General features: G+C 47.9%; 1 protein-coding gene across 2 annotated transcripts in view; it reads right to left on the reverse strand.

Annotated features, from left to right (window-relative positions):
* The window catches only part of LOC135173775 (ubiquitin-conjugating enzyme E2 R2-like), a 379,188-nt gene extending 358,823 nt beyond the window's left edge, over nucleotides 1-20,365 (reverse strand). For both annotated transcript variants that reach the window (XM_064140920.1, XM_064140919.1), the window contains exon 1: nucleotides 20,144-20,365. In XM_064140920.1, the coding sequence (XP_063996990.1) occupies nucleotides 20,144-20,320 (177 nt within the window). In that variant the 5' untranslated portion in view covers nucleotides 20,321-20,365. The remainder of the gene's footprint in view (nucleotides 1-20,143) is intronic.
* Between the last annotated feature and the right edge of the window lie 1,075 nt (nucleotides 20,366-21,440).

Here is a 21,440-nt window from a genome sequence, read left to right on the forward strand (position 1 = left end):
TTGACCCTAGTAGGCTCACTTAACAGCCGGGTCATGAAGCTGTCCTCCATGCGCTCTAGAAATCTTCTGGAATGCCTCCTCTCTGCTGAATTAAGTTCCCAGCAGATATCTGGCAGGTTAAAGTCACCCACAAGAACAAGATCTGATGATCTTGAGACAGCCTCCAATTGTTTGTAAAATACCTCATCTGTTTCCTCATCCTGGTTGGGTGGTCTATAACAGACTCCAACCAGGATGTCAGATTTGTTAGCCCTCCCTCTGATTTTAACCCACAAGCTCTCAATCCCTTTGTCCCTCACTTCAAGCTCAGTGGCAAGGAGTGACTCCCCAATATACAGAGCCACCCCTCCTCCTCTTCTCCCTTGCCTATCTCTCCTGAAGAGGCTGTATCCTCCCAGTATAGGACTCCAATCGTGCCTGTTATCCCACCAAGTTTCCAAAATGGCAACTATATCATAGTCATCCTGGTGGACCAGGACTTGCAGTTCCTCCTGCTTGCTACCCAAGCTGCGTGCATTGGTGTAGATGCACTTCAGCTGGGCTCTCGGTTCCTCAATTGACTCTAGTATCCGTCCCACTCTCTCCTTCTTAGAGAGAGTAATTGCCTCACCCACCCCCTTCAGATCCAGTTTAAAGCCCGCCTAATGAGCCCTGCCAACTCCAGTGCCAGGACTCTCCTGCCCCTCTTAGACAACTGCACCCCATCTGGATCAAGCAGGTCTGGCTCAGTAGAAGTTCCCCCATGGTCAAAGAACCCAAAGTGTCGCTGCTCGCACCATCCCTTGAGCCAGTTGTTGATGGCATAGGTTCTGTTGTTCCTCTCTGTGAACTCCCTTGCCACAGAGGGAACTGAGCAGAACACCACCTGTTTCCAGGGGTAGTTCCCTTAGCAGGGGCAATCAGCATGGCCTGCTCCCACAGATCCAGCACCCTTTCGTTCTCCCTTATTGACCTGAGCCTGGATACTTCATCCTTCAGCTCAGCCACTTCATCTTTCAGTTCTGCCACCAAGGTGAGGAGAAAGTTCACCTGCTCACACCAGGCGCAATTGTTCGCCCCTTCTCCTTCTACAGCAAGTGACAGGCTCCAGCATTCCCTGCAGCCAGTAGCCTGGACTCCTGTGTGTTGTTGGGTCAAGTCTGTCTGGGTGCACACGCTTTTTCTGCCCTTCACTGTGCGAGTGACAGGCATGGTGCACAGTGGTATTGACAGTTATATACAGGAAGAGCTAAAACAAAACAAAATCGCAGCCGCGGGCAGGCTGGCTCTCTCTTGGCTCTGCAGCCAAAATGGTGTCGGGCGCGCCACCCGGCGGGGATTTAAACTTCCCACGGCATACGTCACAAGCCCGCATCACAGCCCCGCTCAATCCCGTGAGATAACAGCCCTGCCGACCCCCCCTGCCTATGTGAAGGACCTCCTCAATAAATTTCTCCCCTCTGCCAAAATTGGCGTAGGCGGCAAAATACCCCTCCGCGACATGAGCCCAGCACTGACCCCTGGGGAACACCACTACTGACTGGCTGCCAACGGGATGTGGCACCATTCACCAACACTATCTGGGCTCTGCCATCCGGCAATTAATTGACCCATATTAGAGTGAATCTGTCTAAGCCATGAGCTGCCAGCTTGGCTAGGAGCCTGTTGTGCCAGACAGTGTCAAAGGCTTTGCTGAAGTCCAGGTAGACTACATCCACAGCCTGCCCCACATTCACCAGGTGGGTAACCTGATCATAAAAGGAGATCAGGTTGGTGAGGCAGGACCTGCCCTTCCTAAACCCATGCTGGCTGGGCCTGATCCCTTGGCCATCCTGTAGGTGCTTTGTGATGGCACTCAAGATGACCAGTTCCATGCCCTTGCCTGGCACTGAGGTCATGCCAACAGGTCTGTAGTTTTCTGGCTCCTCCTTACGACCCTTCTTGTGCATGGGTATCACATTGGCCAGCTTCCAGTCTTCAGGAACCTCTCCAGTGAGCCAGGACTGTTGATGTAGAGTGGATTGGCCAGCTCAGCTGCCAGCTCTCTCAGCACCCTAGGATGGATCCCATCCGGTCCCATGGACTTGTGAGGATCCAAGTGTCTCAGCAGGTCCCTTACTACTTCCTCCTGGATTACAGGGGGACTCTACTGGTCCCTGACTCCATCTGCCAGCTCAGGAGGCCAGTTGTCCTGGAGACAATCTGGCCCACTATTGAAGATTGTGGCAAAGAAAGTGTTAAGCACCTCTACCTTTTCCTCATCCTTTGTCACTGTATTCCCCTCTCTATCTAATAAGGACTGGAGGTTGTCCTTGGCCCTTCTCTTGCCATTCATATATTTAAAGAAACATTTTTTATTCTCCTTAACAGCAGTGGCAGCCTAAGTTTTAAATCGGCTTTTGCCCCTCTCATTTTTTTCTACAAGACCTAGCAAAATCCTTGAACTCTTCCTGGGATACCTCTCCTTTTTTCCAAATGTGATACATCCTCTTTTTTTCTCTTTAATTCCTTTAGCAGCTCCTTGCCCATCCAGTCTGGCTGCCTCCCACATCAGCTCATCTTCCGGTACAATAGCACAGCCTGTTCCTGTGCCTTTAGGAGTTCTTTCTTGAAGTAGGTCCAACCTTTCTGGACCCCTTTTTTTTTAAGGGCTGTTTCCCAAGGAACTTTCTGAGTTAGTTCCTTAAATAGGCTGAAGTCTGCCCTTTGGAAGTTCAGCGTGCAGGTTCTCTGGATGGCCCTCCTGGTTTCTCCATATATTGAAGACTGTATAATTTCTTGGTTACTGGACCCCAGGCAGCCTCCAACCACCACATCCCCTACCAGCCCCTCTCTATTTGTGAGCAGCAGGTTGGGATAAGAAGTTGTCTTCCACACACTCTAGAGTCCTTCTAGACTGCCTCTTCTCTGCAGTATTTAAGTTCCATCAGATGTCTGGTAGGTTAAAGTCACCCACCAGAACAAGGGCAGGTGATCTTGAGGCAGCCTTCAGTTGTTTAAAGAGTAATAAATCAACCTCTTCTTCCAGGTTGGGTGGTCTATAACAGACTCCAACCAGGGTATCGGTCTTGTTGGCCTTCCCCTTAATTCTCTCCCATAAAGACTCAACATGATCATCCTTGATTTCTACCCCCATGACATCCAGAGCATCCTTAATATACAGAGCCACTCCTCCACCTCTTCTCCCTTGCCTGTCTCTCCTGAAGAGTCTGTAGCCATTGATTACAGCACTCCAATCATGCGACTCATCTCCCCACGTTTCAGTGATGGCGACAATATCATAGTTTTCCTCCAGCACCAAGGCTTCCATCTCCTCTTGTTTGTGACCCATACTGCGTGCATTAGTGTACATGCACTTCAGCTGGGCTGCTGCTTTTACCCCTAGCTCTAGCCTACCATCCTCAATTCTCTTTGATTTATCTCTGGTGCTGTCATGTTTAACCCCCTCCCCCTTCCACTCTAGTTTAAAGCCCTCTCAACAAGCCCAGCCAGCTCATGTGCCAGGGTCCTTCTCCCCTTCTGTGTCAGTTGTACCCCATCTGTTGCTTGCAGACCTGTGGCAATATGAAGTTCCCCAAGATCAAAGAATCCAAAGTTTTGTTGGAGGCACCAGCTTCTGAGCCACTTGTTAATCAAATACACTTTCCTATTCCTCTCTGCATTCCAACCTGTGACTAAGGGTACAGATGAAAAGACTACCTGTGCTCCTGATTCTTCAACTGCTTTTCCCAGTGCCTTGAAGTTCCTTTTGATAGCTTTTAGCCCTCTGTTATCAACCTCATCATTCCCTGCCTATATAACTAATAAGGGATAGTAATCAGAGGGCTTCACTACAGTTAGCAGCTTCCTGGTAACATCCCTGACCTGGGCCCCAGGGAGGCAGCAGACCTCCCTGTGGAAGAGGTCTGGTTGGCATATGGGGCCCTCTGTTCCCTTCACAAGAGAATCACCAATAACAATTACCCTCCTCTTTTTCTTGTGGGTACTTGTTCTGATGCGAGGGGGCAACTGATTTGTTTCAGTTGCCCTCCCAGCTGGTGATGCTTCTGCCTCCTCCAAAACCACCTCACCCTCAACCTCTAGTGCCCTATATCTGTTGTGTAAGGGCAGCTGAGGATGGCTGAAGGGTTTACCCTTGCCCCTTCTGGCAGGTACCTGCATCCATTCTCCCTCGTTACTTGGTTCATCTCCCTCTGGTAATAGGGACTGCAGAGCATGGTGCTGTAGGTCCAACTCTCATTTCCATTCCCTTTCAGCCTGTCCCAGGCTGAGGCTATAGGGTAAAAAAAAAATTTCTGGGACTAGGAGAGTGTTATTCAATCCCATAATTCTGCAACCTCTTTACAGACTGACAACAAGGTCAGTTCGTTCTCCTTTCCTCCTCCTCCTGCCCTGAGTGTGTGGCAGGAGCCAATTTATCAGGAACATGTAAGCAGTAGGCCTCTTGGATGGCAGAGGCGTTGTGGGGGGGAGGATTGGAGCACTGGGAGTGCAGATTTAGTTTTTTGGGGATGGGGGAAACTTCAAGGGGGGGTTGCCATGTTAATTGTTTTGTAATGTCTATCGCTGTATTCTCTCTCTAAATACAATTCTGTATTTTTCTCTCCAATTTTATTTGAGAGTTTAATCTCTGTCATCTCTCTTTAAAAAACCCACAACACAATTTTGGTGGCCTGTACGGGGAACGAGATGGTTGGTTTGGCATGGACTGAATTGAAGAAAAATACAGAATTAGACCCTAGGAAAAATGGGGCATCTTGGTGAAGCTGGCATGGAGAGCTGGAAGGCTTGGAGAAGTGAGCCGCTCCCTTCCTGGCTGGCGGAGCAGGGAGAGAGAAGCGGCAAGAAGCGAGTTGAAAGGTCTGAGCTGGCTGAAGATGATATAGGACCCCTGCCCCTGAAGCGGCCACGGCTCGTGCTGACCCACAGCAGGGTGCAAGCAGCCCTGCATGAGGTGAGCTGGAGGCGTGGGGTACAGTGGAGCAGGCAAACCCACGCGTGTTTTCCCCTCCGGATCAGGATTCACGGGTGGTGGAAACGCAGGTGGCTCCGGCTGTGCCGGTGGCCTCCCCTGAACCCATAGGTCCAGGCAGCATTTCGAAGATGGCGCCACACGGAAGCAGCGCCATCCTCCATGGCAGGCTGATCGCTGTGGTGCCCACCCTCTTGCTGAGCGCAGCCAGTCCCTATTCAGGGGATGAGCTGGTGACTTCGGAAGAAACGGCCATGCTTAGGTATCCTTCTTGTCCCAGCACAGGCAGCGTGTACAGGCAGGCTGAGGCTGTAGATGGCAAGCCTGCATTTGGAGTGTGTCCTGCTGGGAAAGATGCGGAGAGCAGCAATGGGGATTCCCTTCTGTATAGGGTTAACACTCCTGGGGGAGTGACCCTGAACCTGACCCTAGGGGTCTTGGCCCCTCCCCAGAGGTGGGCCACACTCCAGGTGATGGTTAGCCCACTCCCCCCACTTCCTGTGGTATAAAAGACAGAGGAGTTTCCTGTCTCTTCTTTTTTTTCCTGCGTTCACTCATGACCACACACACTCATACTACATACCAGCACACCACATGGCAGCCACGACACAGAGACACCATCACACTACTCAGGTTGTATCCATCCCTGTTTGTATTTTGCTGTTTTCCCTTCCTTATCCTTTGTAAACTCCCCTACCTCCAATCCCTTTTCCTAAGTTATTGTTAAACTTTTCCTTTTTAACTTCCAAATCGAATGAGATTGATTTATTTGGGTGTCCCTACCTTTATCTCTCTCCCTGTCTTTTGGGGAAAGGAGGGGGAAGAGGGGAGGGCACTCTATAAATTCTATAAATTGTCATTGGGTCTATTAAATTTATACGAGTCTCTGGGAACCTGCATTTGAACCCAAGACACCTTCCCCTGCTGCTAGTCTGCCTGAACTTTACTGTGGCAGAACTGGCAGTAGCGGGCATGAGAGGGGAAGGGGGTTCGCCCCCCTTCCTGAGCACACCTGCCCGTTCTGCACAGGGTAGCCAGCCAGGACTAACAGCAAATGGCAGTGTGTCCCTGCGTATCACCGCTGAGTTTTCAGCGGATGCAGAAGTGACAGCAGCTGCCCTAGAGCTGAGTTCAAGCGGCAGGGCGAGCCGCAAGGGTGCCCTGACAGTAGTGCCTCCTCTGGCCGGTAAGGCAGTGGTGAGGATGGACACTGCTGGTCAGGCAATGGTTCCTGTGAATGGCACTGATCCCATTTTCTTCCCTATTCTGCTACCTCCTCCCCGTCCACCACCTGAACCTCCTCCTTCTCAGCTGTCTGTTGAGAAGGTGGAGGGAGAGGTGCTGGGAAATGTTAAACAAATTTGAAGTAGACTGGAGCAGGAAGATAAGGGCACAGACTGCTGGTGTGGGGGTTCACTTCTGATTGTGCAGCTAGAGCAGAGGACCTGCAGGACTGTACCTACAGGGGTAGTGGATGGCCTGGTACAAGAGAAAAGTGGAAGCATGGTGTGGGAAGCTTTCTCCTGCAACGAGGTATGGAATGTAAACATCAGGCCCTGTGATGGGAAGTGTCCTTGGAGTCTTACTGATTCCCAGAGGCCTAGGCCAAGAACAGTGAGCAACCCATGCACAGCTGTCAGGGGGTGGAAACTGCCGGCCCCTGGGGCAGACACAGCCCCGGGGGGCTGACCCTGGCCAGCCCCCCTGGGTGGTACTCACAGGTTGTTTACCACAGGTAACCTATCTCTGACTTACACATAACTTGGGACCAATCTGTACTGTCCACTTCTGCCAGCCCCAGGCTGGTTGTGCACACCCCCTCTGGGGGCTATATAAGCCATTATATTGCCTTAATAAATGGTACTGATGCACAGATGCCTAGAAGCTGCTGTCTTGAGTCGTCAGTACCCCAATCTTGCTTCTCGCCAGCCTCCGTACCCCGACAGCATGAGATTCTTGTAGATACTGGAACTCATCTGTGACAGAGAGATGGAATTCATCTGTGACAAAGGGATCTTCACTCCTGCATGCATGAGAAGTAAACTGGAGCAACAGCTTGAAGAATGGAAGTGAACTGGACTTAGTTGCCCCATTTGACTGCCCCAGGGGTAGAGACACACCATTTGAGATGACTGTGGACTGAGCCAGATTGTGCTGAGAAGGACTCTAAGAGAATCTGCAATGAGTAATTGACACTTTGCAGTGGGTGGTTGCTTGGATGCACAGACTGCAAAGAGTTGAGTGAGAACGGACTGGGACTGTCCATTACTGGTGTTGAGTGCTGCTGAGCACAATGCAGATGGAAATAGAGTTCCTTTGTTTGTGAAAAGGATTTGTTGGAGAATTGTATGGGTGTTTTCTGCCTTTGGGTGTGGATAGAACCTGCCCAAGGGGAGGTTATTTCCTGGTGCAGGAGGGTGGCAAGATCAAGTGTGTTCCGCAAAGAAGTTTTGATTTTGGACTGAAACAGTTTGAGTTTGAAGTATGTACAAGTTGTTATTGAGTCTCTTCAGATAGTTGATGTCATCTGAGAAGTCCCATTCAATGAGAAGAGTTGTGCCCAGGATCTGAGTGACAGATGGGTTTGAAGAAAAGCACCAGAAAGATGCAGGATTTTGATGGCACTGTTCACTACATAGAGAATCTGTGCCTAGTTAGATGAGAAGTGTGACGAGCAGGAATTATGGGATTGAATATAGGGGTGGAACATCGCAGGTTGAGGCCATAGGGTTAAAAAAAATTTCTGGGACTAGAAGATTGTTATTCAATCCCCTAATTCTGCTATCTCTTTATAAACTGACAACAAGGTCAGTTTGTTCTCCTTTCCTCCTCCTCCTGCCCTGAGTGTGTGGCAGGAGCCAATTTATCAGGAACATGTAAGCAGTAGGCCTCTTGGATAGCGGAGGCATTGGGGGGGGGGGGATTGGAGCACTGGGGAGTGTAGATTTAGTTTTCTGGGAATGGGAGAAACTTAAGGGGGGTTGCCATGATAATTGCTTTATAATGTCTATTGCTGTATTCTCTCTCTCTAAGTATAATTCTGTATTTTCTCTCCAATTTGAATTGAGAGTTTAATCTCTGTTGGCTCTCTTTAAAAAACCCATGACACAGCCTTAAGCCCTTCCACTTCGCATTTCAGTTCAGCCACTAGGTTAAGAAGACTATTAATCTGCTCACACCTAATGCAGCCATTGACTCTGCCACCCTTGACTTCAAGTGCCAGGCTCCAACACTCCCCCCAGCCAGTTGCCTGAATACCTGCATTCCTACAGGTGGGTTCTGTTTGGGCGCCCACAGTTTTACAAGCATTGTAAAGCTTTGACCTAGTGTGCACCACGTCTCTCTTTCTTGGAAGTCCAATGGTAGTTAGTTAGGGTGTGAAGGGTTTGTGGGTTTCTTTTGGGTGGGGATTTTTTTTTTTTTTTCCCTCCTCGGCACATGCTGCGGGCTGAGCTCAGCAGAGAGACCTAACCTGAGGACTGTTCTCTTGCCAAACCAGGCTCCGGTGTTGCCGCTGCCACTCCTTTTTTAAATCGCCTGCTCGCCAGGCACCGCCCCCTCTGCCTCACCCTCAAGCGAGCACTTAACACCATGTAGCTTGCCGTGCCTGCCGCTTCCGCCGCTTCCCTGCCCCCCTTCTGGGTTTCTCTGAAGGCAGAAAAGGTGGTGCAGGGACCACCATTATCAAAAGGCAGTACACAGACACGCAGCTCAGCGACCTGTAGGTCAAATACACGAGACAGCCAGGTGACTCCATTGCAGAGTATGTTTACAGAGTCTCTCAAGCTGGTGGGGACAAAGTCCTTCTAGACTCTGAGGAAGCAGACAGAGACTGGGGGGATGATGTGTTCCTGACTACTATAATCTGTGCCATAAAAACTCTGGGTACAGAGCTTAAAGAAGGTATTGAGAATGGCATTAAGAACAGCATGAAAGAAGTGAAGGAGGATCTTAAAAACATTGCCAATCTGGTAAAAGATATCATTCCTGCGTCATCAGAATGGGTGCATGTTCCTGCCATCAGGAACAGACGCCCACCTTCTGAAAGGCAATTCCAGCCCAGGAAGAGACAAATTCCACCTAGACATGAGCAATCACGCGCGTCACTGTGGATAATTCTGCATGACACATACGTGTGATTGAGAGAGTCCCAAAGTGGAGAAAAAAAGCTTTGAAAAGGCTTCAAAAAAGCAGGTTTCAGCTGAGCTAGCCTCAATACTGCTCTCTTGCCGAACCAGACTCTCATTTATCTTGAGCTTGTCAGAATAAGTCCTTAAATGCTAACCAACTATCATGGGCCCCTCTGCCTTCTAGTACCCAGTCCTATGAGATTTCATCCAACAGTTGCTTGAAAAGGCCAAATTTGGCCTTTCTGAAATCCAGGGTTGTAGTCCTCCTTCATATGCTGTTCCTACCAGACAAGATCTTGAACTCCACCATCTCATGGTCACTAAGACCAGTGCTGCCCTCGACCTTTGCAGCTTCAGACAGACCCTCCTTGTTGGTGGGGATAAGATCCAGCAGTGCTCCCCTCCTAGTGGGCTCCTCCACCATTTGCATTAAGAAGTTATCATTGATGAACTGGAAGAACGTCCTGGACTGCGGCTGGCTGAGTAGGCCTTCCAGCAAATATATGGATAGTTAAAATCCCCCATGAGAACCAGGGCATGTGAGTGCAAGGCTGCTGTTAGCTGTCTGTAGAAGGCCTCATCAACTTCCTAATCCTGCTCAGGTGACCTGTAATAGACACCCACAACTGTATCATCCATGCTAGCCTGTTGCTTAATTTGCACCCACAAGCTCTCAACTTGCCCCTCATCCACCCCTGGACAGAACTCAAGACATTCTAGTTGCTCCCACATGTAAAGAGCAACTCCATCACCTCAGCTTGCTGACCTGTCTTTCTTAAAAAGGACATAGCCATTCATGACCACATTCCAGTCATGCGAGCTGTCTCACCATATCTCTGTAATCTCCACCAGGTCATAACCCCTTGACCGCACATGGATTTCTAACTCCTTCTGTTTATTCCCCATGCTACATGCATTGATGTATTAACATTTCAGGGATGGAGTACATAGTTTTCAGCCTTTAAGGGGGATAGACCCTCTGGTTATCTAAAATGCCCACACCCTGCTCCTCAAGTGCTGGGCTATTACACCCAAGATTCTCACTGACAAGGCCAGCTACATCTCCGTCCCCCATCATAGCTAGTTTAAAGCCTTGTCAATGAGCCCAGCCAACTCATGCACAAGGATTCTTTTCCCTGTATGGGATAGATGAAGTCCATCTGCTGCCACTAGACCCAGTGCCAAAGAAACTTCCCTGTGGTCAAAAACCCCAAAGCAGTATGTGCTAATGATGATAGAGGCCAGCACCAGGTGTCTGGAAACCTATCCAGTTCCACATGTTACTGCACATAACACCATTCTTGGTGTGCAATGACAAATCATGTGGAGACATGGAACTCCAGAGAGGATTGAATCAGACAATGGCACTCATTTCAAGAACAACTGTGGATGGATTTCTTGCTAACAGAGGACAAGAACTGATAAGAATGATCAACTCTGTGCTGCAGAGCATCCTTGAATCCATCTCGAACAGGGACAACCAGGCATCGGGGAAGACTGAGGTATGCAGATCAGCAGCGGGCAGGACCACGATAACAGGCTGGGGTCAGGACACACCGACAACACTGCGGACATTTCGAACTGAAAGTAATGTCACCAGCAACACCATGACAGAAGGCGCTGCAAAAAAGGAGGCAGTAAGCCGGACACTTGGAACCGCGGCCAAGTACTCCATATAGGCAGGTGAGGCTGCGAAAGGGACACAGGACTGCATTTTTGGCGAGCCTGTTCTCTGTGAGAGGGCTTATGTCAGGACCAAGCTCGGTGAGCTGATCACATAGGAAGTTAGAGGGACTTTGTGCAATAGATCTGTATGATTTCTAGCCCAGAGAGCTGGAGAGAAGTGGGAGATGCACTGTGGGAATCAGTTGTTACTGATGGTAAAGACCATGGTACCATATTTTCTTGGATTTTTTTTTTTTTTCCTTAAATTCCCTTTAGTTGATAGATAATATAGTTAAGGGAAAAGGTTTATAATACAACAATTGTGGGATTTTAGGATATAGGGATATGGTGGGATATTTTTTCTTAGGTTTTTCTTTATATCTAGATAGCACTAGGATCATGTAAAACCAAACAAAAAAAAGAGAAAAAGGCAGAAAAGGAGAAAAAGGGATAGAGAGGAAAGGAGGAAAGAAGAAGAAAAAATTTGAAAATTTTCTAGTCACATCATACAGAGAATTACATCACACAGACAAGGACAAAGGATTTGTTAGCCTAGGGAATGAATATGTTTTTATCTGGTTTTGTATTTGTTGATGCGTTCAATCATTTATGTTCACAGGCTTTTGATGGATACCAGCTTGTTTTGGCCAGCCTGTTTTCTTGCAGTGAGCAGAAGTCTTGCTCAGATGGCAGATATTGTGGCAAGAACTGGAAAGAAGTACTGACATAATGATTGTGTGTGTACAGGTCAGAAGGCTTTGATCATGCTTAACGAATTCGGATATTTTCACGAGTTTCCAGCAATTCTGTTTCAATGAATGGACAACAGCAAAATAGAGATCAGTTTAGTCTCTGTTATAAGGGCCAAACCACTTATTGGCAAAGATGGCGATGTGCTTGTTACCTTTTTGCAAGGGCCCTGCAAAAAGATGAGAGATACTACCTTAATTTTTAAACAAATAGAAGAACTGTGGGAATTAGGCCCAACAGTCTGAAGGCAACATCTAGGGCATATCTTTGTATCATATTCAGAAATTAGTAGCTCTTAAGCACAATAGACAGATGCAGCTCATAGCAAAGTAGTGTAGTGAAAACATCAAGATTTCTGAAAATTATGGAGTGAATCCAGAACAATGGGAGTCTGAGAAAGAATATTGGACAACTGATACATCTGCGATTCTACAATTGCCACACAGAGCCAGCAAAGACATGGCACACATGCACTCTCCTGTGACTGTGATGTTCGTCTGGATCTTTTGGCCTTTTGAACAAATGACTTACTGTCGCTCACTTAGCATCAGAGAGGAAAAGCGTTTGGGATTGTTAGCCAAGCTTGGGTTGTTAGCTTGCCAAACTAATGCTACTAGCAAAAGCTCTAACAGGTTCTTTCTCTTTCTGATTTTAATATTATTGATTTGTAGCTGTATTATTTACTCCTGTGTTGAACACAGCCTGTGCAAAGTTGGAGATCAAGCCTGGGTTGCTCAAAAGAAAAAGAGGGAATTGAGGATGGATTTCTTGCTAACAGAGGACATGAACTGATAAGAATGAGCAACCCCATGCTGCAGAGTGTCCTTGAATCCATCTCGGAGGCTGGAAACCAGGCACTGGATAACAGTCCCCACATGCAGCTGCATGTGGGCAGAGTCAGCCAGCCGCAGGGGGCTGACCCTACAGGTTGTTTATATGTTAACCTATCTGTACCTCACACATAACCTTAAGCCAATCTGTACTTTCCACACGTACCAATCTTGAACTAAATTAGCTATGCACGCCTCTTCCAAGTAAGCATATAACTCACTGTAACACAGAAATAAATGGAGAATGATTATCTAACCATATTGGTGGTCCAAAGTCGTTACTCTAGGGCGCAACGCCAGCAAACAATCTTGTGAAAAACTGGGCCAAAGAGCACAGTATTGAGTGGATCTACCACATACCCTACTATGCTCCAGCTTCAGGGAAGATTGAGCGCTACAACAGTTTGCTGAAAACCACCCTAAAAGCCATGCGGGTGTCGTGGAGGGCCTGTAGGGCCGAACAGAGGCTTCTTTATGCCTATGCATGCCTGGACATGTTTCTCCACCAGGACCCCTGGTTGTAAACAAGTTGCGTAAGCCACACGCACCCAGCTCGTATCCCCCTGGGGCAAACCCATGTGATCCCCATATTTGGGAGAATCCAGGCAAGAGCCTCCTGCCTATTATGGTAAGGTTTGGCTTACTGCCAACCTGATTGGTCACTCTGGTGGCCAAAGGGCACATTGATCTCGGCCCACAGTCCATAAAGAGGGATGCATGGGTGAACCACATGTTCAGCTCAGTTCTCTGACCCACCTGCAAGGATCAGACACAGCTCTGACCTTCACCTGAAGCGCTCAGCCGCTCATACTCACACACTCGGATGCCACTGCATAGCTCTGATGCTCAGACCTCAAGCTGATATTATTCGCAGCTTACTTGCCTGCGTACTTTAGATGCAGAGCTCATTCAAGCCTGCACACATTTATATATATATAAGGAGCTGATAGCCTCCTAAACCAGCACCAGCTGTGCATATCTGCAAGCTGTCTTGATTTTTCTACTGAGATCAGACTCCCAGCTCATTGCCTGGAGAGAACCAGGAAGCAGACTTCTGGACTGTCTGCACCCACAAACACACGAGCTGCTACCCGTGTGAAGAGAACCGTGCCAGAGCCAGCATGGACATTCTTCTCCTGTTCCTGTAATCCTGCCAAGCTGATAATCCCTGGATGCAGCATCCAGAAGAAGACAACAGCATCGAGGCAGAGATCATCCTCACCAGGAGAAAGGTTAGAAAACCTGTTTACCCCAGAGACTGGGAAGATTCACCTATTTCCCCTCAAGATGGAAAGATTCCAGCCTCACAGAGTCCATGGGCAGAGCCCCTGAAGTCTGGACATTGGGCACAGGCTGTGACACAACCCCAGAGGGTGATTAATAATAGCAATACTTATAAAGTAAAGATTTAATACCTCTGTAATGTAAGTTGCCTCTGCCTTAGAGCAGAGTTTCAGCCCCTCTGCTGGGCAAATAGCATAAGCTCCCAAGCGGCACTAAGCCAAAGGGGAAATTCCTCTCTCTGTTTATAGTTGAATGTTTTGCTAGTTATTAACCAAATCCCTGTATATATTGCATCCTAATTATTTTCATAATCTGGCACAGAACTTAATTTTAATACACAGTGGTTGGGGGTGGCGAGAGTTCATAAATAATAATTCCAACAAATTATATTTTTATATAAAATTTATATCACCTCAAATTAATTTCTCACCTCTGCCAAATAGGCATAGGTATAGAGAATCCCCCTCTGCAACAGCGGATTGGAACTCTGAAAAACCGGGAAAAGCATTTAGCACAAGCTACCTGGTCAGTAAAGAGTAGAGGTTTAGTAAACAGAGCAGGACCTGCACAATCAGACTTGGTCCCAACAGTAGACGGTGATAAAGTTTCTGTTGTACGTGAAAAGAATCCGTTAGGGAAAACTGTTTGGGCATTTTCTCGTTCAGGCAAAGGGAAACCTGTCCGAGGGGTGGTGTCTGCTGAAGGTCCTGGTCACACCTACTGGGTAATGCAGGAGAATGGTGAAATCCAGTGTATTCCACAGAGGAATCTAACTCTGAGAGAGTCTAAATTCAGAGTATATAATACAAGCTGTTAGGACTTTTCTGTTCTAGGTACCATCGGCGTCCAACAATGGAAGAATCTACAGTATGTGAGCATGAAACCAATGTCACCCGGGAGTCCCTGTTCTCGTCTCATCTGTGACAAGACAAACTGTTCTAAGCTTTTGAATCACCTACACCTGAGACAGCCAGAATGAAATGTGAACTGAACTTGTAATATTCATTAGTGTAAATATTGGTTTAGATTAGATCAGATAGTTCTCAGCAATACACTGAGTGAAGTAGACAAGGGTGGATTCTGCTAGTTTGAAGCAGGCTAGAATGTTTTGGTGAGAAGAACTAGATAACAGGTTGTGAAAGAAAAACTGAATGATGTCTGCTTCCCTCATAGGCTTGCTGAGAGGTGTGGGAGCAGGAATCCAAACACAGAGAACACACTACTCCCGCTGGGGAGCTCCAAGCTGCATCTCTCTCTCTGGTCTCTCTGATTAATCCATTTTGCTTCCTAACCCCCTGGCCGAACCTCCATTCTTCCTTGGAACTGGGGTAAGGTAGAGAGGGGCGAGAAGGTGGTGCAGGGGTGGTTGGGAGCCCCTCCTGGGGACTCAGGTTTCTGGGAGGGGTGTTGTGTTTCTGTATTACCTTTTACCTTGTATATTTCTGTATATAAATGTATATACTGTAAATATCTGCTTGTATATTGTGCTAAGCTGTAAATAGTAAGCTTCATTCAATTTCCAGAGCCAGCTGAGTCTAGTCTGGGTGATTTCCAAAGTGTGGGGAGGCTGGTAACAACCAAACTATTATACATGCCCAAGAGTAAAGCTACTGAGAAACACCAGCACAACCATCAGGCAGATTTGGCTGCCAAGGTGTTTCAAACCAATGCAAAGTGTAACTGTTCTTAGCCGGGTGGGCCCAGGATTCCTGAGGACATCAAGGTAGAGATGCAATCAACATATCCATGGACACCCTAACACAAGTTATATACAACTGTGATATCTGTGCTGCTATTAAACAAGCCAAGCGCCTGAAGCCCTTGTGGTATGGTGAGCGATGGGCAAAGTACAAATACGGTGAAGTGTGGCAGATTCGTCACATCACTCTACCTCCTTCTCGGACTGGAAAGCAATATGTGATGACCACGGTAGAAGCAAGTACTGGATGGCTGGAAACCTATCCAGTTTCCCATGCCACTGCATGCAACACCATTCTCAGATTGGAAAGACAAATCCTGTGGTGACATGGTGCTCCAGAGAGAATTGAGACAGACAACGGCACCCATTTTAAGAATAGCCTCATAAAAACTTGGGCTAAAGAGCACGGCATTGAGTGGATTTACCACATCATCTATTATGCACCTGCCCGAGGCAAAAATCAAACATTACAGTGGCTTGCTGAAAACCTTAAAGGCAATGGGGGGAGGAACTTTAAAGAATTGGGAGAAACATCTAGCCCAAGCTACTTGGGTAGTGAACAGTAGAGGTTCTGCCAACCGAGAAGGTCCAGCTCATTCAGATGTGTTACAAAAGGCAGAAGGTGACAGGGTTCCTGTCATTCATGGAAAGAATTTGTTGGGTAAGCCTGTTTGGGTGTTCTCCCCTTCAGGGGAAGCTACTCCTGTCCCAGCAGTGGTTTCTGCTGAAGGACCTGTTCATACATACTGGGTTATGCAAAAGAATGGTGAAATACAATATATTCCACAAAGGAACTTGACATTAGCAGAGAGCATGTAGACGTAAGTTGTTATGAGTTCTTTTGCAGCTAATTGCAGTGTCCATAAAACCCATTGTACATGAGTATGATCCCTGTGAGTGCAAAGAGTCCTGCTCCAACCCATTTACTGAAGAAAAATATCTGACTGTTTCCCAAAACTTCTGAGCTAGCCAATGCCTGAGACAGATGGAAATGGGGAGATGGATGGCCGGGAATTGGAGAAAATGCCTGAAGCCTGGAGGACCACCGTCCATGACACTGATGTTGTCCCTAATTAGACAGAATGACTTGATGTTCCAATAGGAATTGTATTAAAAGGGGTGGATTGTGGCAGTTTGAGCTCAAATATTAAAAAAAAATCAGAACAGAGAAACTTAGAAATGGAAGCTCTAAGTGGAAAGGCAAACATTCTAGGGATAGGCCATATAATGGCAACAATGGATAAGTTAATATAATTTCTTTGAAACATCAAGAGCTTTATGTCTGGAAGCACAGCTTGTACCTACCCCTTGCTCCTGATGTGCCCACTGTTGCTTTGGCTGCTGCTACTTTTGCTGCTTCACCACTTGACCCCTACCCCGTCTTCCTTAAGGTTATTATATTTTTCTGCAGTAGTTTATTCCCCTTATACTGTTATATTTAGTTTAAGTTATAAGAAACACAATTTCATCTTTCCTGACTTCCCAAAAATCTGTGTTGTAGAGAGTTGACTCTACTGGAGGAAGAGAGATCGGTCCTAACCCAGGATAGACATTCTCTATCTGACTGCATGATCTGCTGAGAGTGGAACCCCTCAGGGTGCCCCCAAAGATTTTTTTTGAGAAGGCTCCACAACTCATACAGTTCGCTTGCAAGGACAGACAAGAACCATCAGTGCATATCAGGTATGTTTTTGGAAAAGGGGTGACGCCCATCCACAAGAAGGGCCGGAAGGAGAAACCTGGAAATTACAGACCTGTCAACATGACCTCAGTGCTAGGCATGGTTATAGAACAGGTCATCTTGAGTGCAATCACAAAGCACCTACAGGATGGCGAAGGGATCAGGCCCAGCCAGCATGGGCTCAGGAAGGGCAGGTCCTGTCTCACCAACCTGATCTTTTATGATCAGGTTACCCACCTGGTGAATGTGGGGAAGGCCATGGATGTAGTCTACCTGGACTTCAGCAAAGCCTTTGACACTGTCTGCCACAAGAAGCTCCTAGCCAAGCTGGCAGCTCATGGCTTGGACAGATTCACTCTGATATGGGTCAAGAAGAGGCTGGATGGCAGAGCACAGAGAATGGTGGTGAATGGTGCCACACCCAGTTGGCAGCCAGTCACTAGTGGTGTTCCCCAAGGATCAGCACTGGGTCCAGAACATCTTTATTGATGATCTGGATGAGGGGATTGAGTCCAACATCAGTAGGTTTGCAGATGACACCAAGCTAGGAGCAGGTGTGGATCTGTTGGAGGGTAGGAGAGCCCTGCAGAGGGACCTAGACAGGCTGGATGGGTGGGCAGAGGCCAACAGGATGAGAATTAACAAGTCTAAGTGCAGGGTTCTACACTTTGGCCACAACAACCCCAAGCAGTGCTACAGGCTGGGTACAGAGTGGCTGGAGAGCAGCCAGGAAGAAAGGGACCTGAAGACAGTGGTAGATAGTAGGCTGAACATGAGCCAGCAGTGTACCCAGGAGAGCAAATGGCATCCTGACCTGTATCAGGAACAGTGTGGCCAGCAGGACTAAGAATGTTTTTCATCCCCTGTACTCAACACTGGTCAGGTCGCACCTTGAGTACTGTGTCCAGTTCTGGGCCCCTCAATTCAAGAGAGATGTCGAGATACTGGAATGTGCCCAGAGAAGGGTACAAAGCTGGTGAGGCATCTGGAGCACAAGTCCTATGAGGAGAGGCTGAGGAAGCTGGGGTTGTTTCACCTGAAGAAGAGGAGGCTCAGGGGTGACCTCATTGCTGTCTACAACTACCTGAAGGGAGTTGCTCTCCCCTGGGTAAAAAGGCCTTAGTTGGTGAAATAGTGCTTCCCTGAAACATGTTAAGGCCTCTTGCGTAAGCAAAGAGAAGGTTATTGCATGGTAAAGACATTGAATTATCACCCAGAGCTCTGAAAGTGCAAATTGTGATAGTGTGAATGAGACATAGAATTGCCTACAAAGTGAGTGCAGAGTCTTGATCTGCAGTTCCATCATCTTGCGAGAGGCATGGCCAGAGAAAAGACAAAGTGAAAGGGAGAAAACGAGACCAAGACACAGCTTGTAACTTGAAACAGACAGGAATCTGAGAGAAAGCCTTGGGTCTTTTTTCTCCTGCCTAAATAGTGGTGAAAAACAGTATCTTAAAAGGGATTAAGAAATTGATGTTAGTCTGGGTATTAATTGAATTAGTAAGACCTGTGTGGTTAAAACTGACCATTGTTTGTGTAATCTGTAAGACAATCTATACCTTGTTTTGCTGTATAAGATGGGGGGGAAGCCAGAGTGGGGGTGTGGTGAGGCAAAGTCCTCTAGGGTGTATTTTGGCTCATTGGAAAGAAATTGGTGGCCCACCAGCAGGCAACACAAGTCAGAGGACTCTCATCAAATATTGCAATCAATGGTGGCCTCTGTATAAATTGGAGAAAATCAAGCAATGGCCGTTGAATGGAACTTTAAACTATAATACTCTTCTAGAATTAATTCTGAGAGATCATCTCAAATACCAGAGAGATTTGTGGGCTCAGAGCTCCATATGACCCACTGGTTCTGGCCTTGAAAAAAAGATAACTGAAAGACAAGCAAAATACTAGATTATGAAGGTGTTGTTCAGCATGCAGTATTGGACAGAGGTGTCTAAAACTAGATAATTCTAGGGAGGATCCCAGGGATCTGTCTGAATTCTACCAGCCCCCAACCCAAGCACAAGATATGGCAATGGAGGCTGAGTAGGGCAGAACAAATTGACAGTGCAGATGAAGGGAGCAGTTCAGAGGTAGGAAGCCCCGTTGCAGCACACACTAGGGCACAAAGACCGGTTATCCAGGCACCCTTAAGGCAGGCAGTTGGTCCAGATGGTAAACCAGTTTGGCTAAAAATACCCTTCACCACCCAAGATTTGGATAGTTGGAGGGTGAAAGCTAGGGAATATTGAAATGATCCGATAGGAACAACAACATGTTTTTGGTCTGGCAACATAACCCAGACTGGGAGGATGTGCAGTTGCTATTGGAACAAATGACCGAAACTGAGAAGTAGCTGATTCATAAAAATGGATTAGACATTGCCACTGAAAAGGCTGAGGGTACCCAGTGTAACCCAAGGGATTTATTTCCCTTACATGATCCTGGGTGGAACATGAATCAAGCTGCAGGTCATGAGTGGTTAAGACAATACCAAGATTTTGTTACTAAAGCAGTTAAAAAAATCTATACCCAAAGCAATTAACTGGTCAGTGCTGGATTCAGTACAAGAGGGACCAACAGAAACACCCTCTGAGATTTTGGACAAATTAAGGGAGGTTATGAGAAAACACACACCTCTATTGAGGGAAGGTTGGGAAGCCCATTTGAAATAAATATACACAGACCAGAGATGAGGACAACTTGAGGATGGAAGGGAAGAATTTTCGCTCTGCTATGAGATAACTGCCTTTCTTTGGTGTTAAAATGGGAAATAACAGAATAGAGACAGCGTGACACCCTCCTCTCTCCCCGAAGTGCATCCCAAGTCAGAGGGGAAGAGCAGTCCTACAGACCCCAGTCATTCTGCCCGACAAACCGTCTCCATACCCCCACCACCAGCAGCAGGAAAGAAAGGGCAGCTGCCGGGGCACCACCTACAGAGCCGAGACTACTTATCCTCCCTCCTCTCGTGATGGGTGGAAGGGCTGACAGGGGCCGTAGTGCGACGGCCCCACTGGAGCCCCAGTCATTCCACCGAGCCCAACAAAAAGGCCCAGCAGTCGGAGAGAGTGGGAGTATACAGGCCCCAGCGGTGGCTCCCCCGGACCAATGTGGTGACGAGAGGCTCGATCCCTCAGCAAGGCAGAGGGAAGTCCATACCTTGAAGTAACCACCCTCGTAGAGGGTGTTCGGGGGCCCGAAGATTGCCACCTCCCAGTTATAGAGATCAGATTCGTCGACCAGGGTGATCCGGAAGCCCTCCACTGGTTCTTCCTGCAGCGACTTCAGCTCCAACATCAGCGCCTTCTGCGAGCTGCTCATCTGCTGCTGGGCCATTGCGTGGCGCGGCGCGGCACGGCGCTGCGCGGCACGGCGCGGCACGGCACGGCACGGCGCGGCGCGGCGCGGCACGGCACGGCGCGGCGCGGCGCGGCACGGCGCGGCGCGGCCCACGCACTGCCGCTGCAGCCCACAAACCCCAGTGTTGACGGTTGTTGCCGCCAACACTTCCTTTTGTGACGGCGCACGCTCACCGCTGACCTCATCGCGCCGCAGAAGCCGCGCCTACAGGCGTGATTAAAGGGACAACGGTCCCCACAATAATGCTTCTACGGTATGTGGGTGAGCGACTCCTGTAGCTACATCAGCTCTTATGGGTCAGGCCAGTATCTCCTTTCTAGGGGGTTACGGAACAGGGGAGAAGCTGGGCTAGGAGTGAGACAGAGAGGGTGGTACTGTGCAGGGACGTGGGTGGGTGTGGGAATGCAAAGTGAAGAAGGATGTGGGAACGGAGTTGAAGAAGAAGGATAATAACAGGTGGATGCTGACCTTGGTTCCCACCAGCTGCTGGCTACCTTATCTCAGAAAGGATGGATAATGGACACCTTGTTAATGAGAAAAACAAGGCGTGGTTTATGCTGATGGAGTGGGTTGTCCTTGACTAATTATGCTAATGTGTAGGCGTGTGCCTTGTGGCCCTGAGGGATATATTGAGAGCAGAAATGATCAGTAGAGGTCTCTGGCATAATTTACATTGAATCAGTTGGAGTCCATGTGGTATTGCCTTTGATCACATTGATCTGTGAGGGCCTTGACCACATTCCTGCAGCAAGCAAAATCAGGTTTCTGCAACAGGTGGGTATGGTGGGGTATGGCCACCCCACACTGTGATGCTGATAGATGCCTACAGCTGAAAAAGACAAGCTTTTACAGAAAGAATGGTTTTTGAGGAGCGACCTTACATGACCCAACATCTCTTAAAAATCCTATAATAACTCCTATGCAGCAGCAGCAGGAGAGCAACAGGAAATTACTCTGTTCCTATGGGTGTTATTTTCACATGGCTCCACAGATGTGTGAGGCAGAAAATACCATTTCAATCCTTTTTCCCATTCCCGACACTGTTAAGGGAGAAAAACTTTTCATAGTATCAGTCAGGGCTGGAAAGGACCACAAG

The sequence above is a fragment of the Pogoniulus pusillus genome (genome assembly GCF_015220805.1).
Source record: "Pogoniulus pusillus isolate bPogPus1 chromosome W unlocalized genomic scaffold, bPogPus1.pri SUPER_W_unloc_1, whole genome shotgun sequence".
Lineage (NCBI taxonomy): Eukaryota > Metazoa > Chordata > Aves > Piciformes > Lybiidae > Pogoniulus > Pogoniulus pusillus.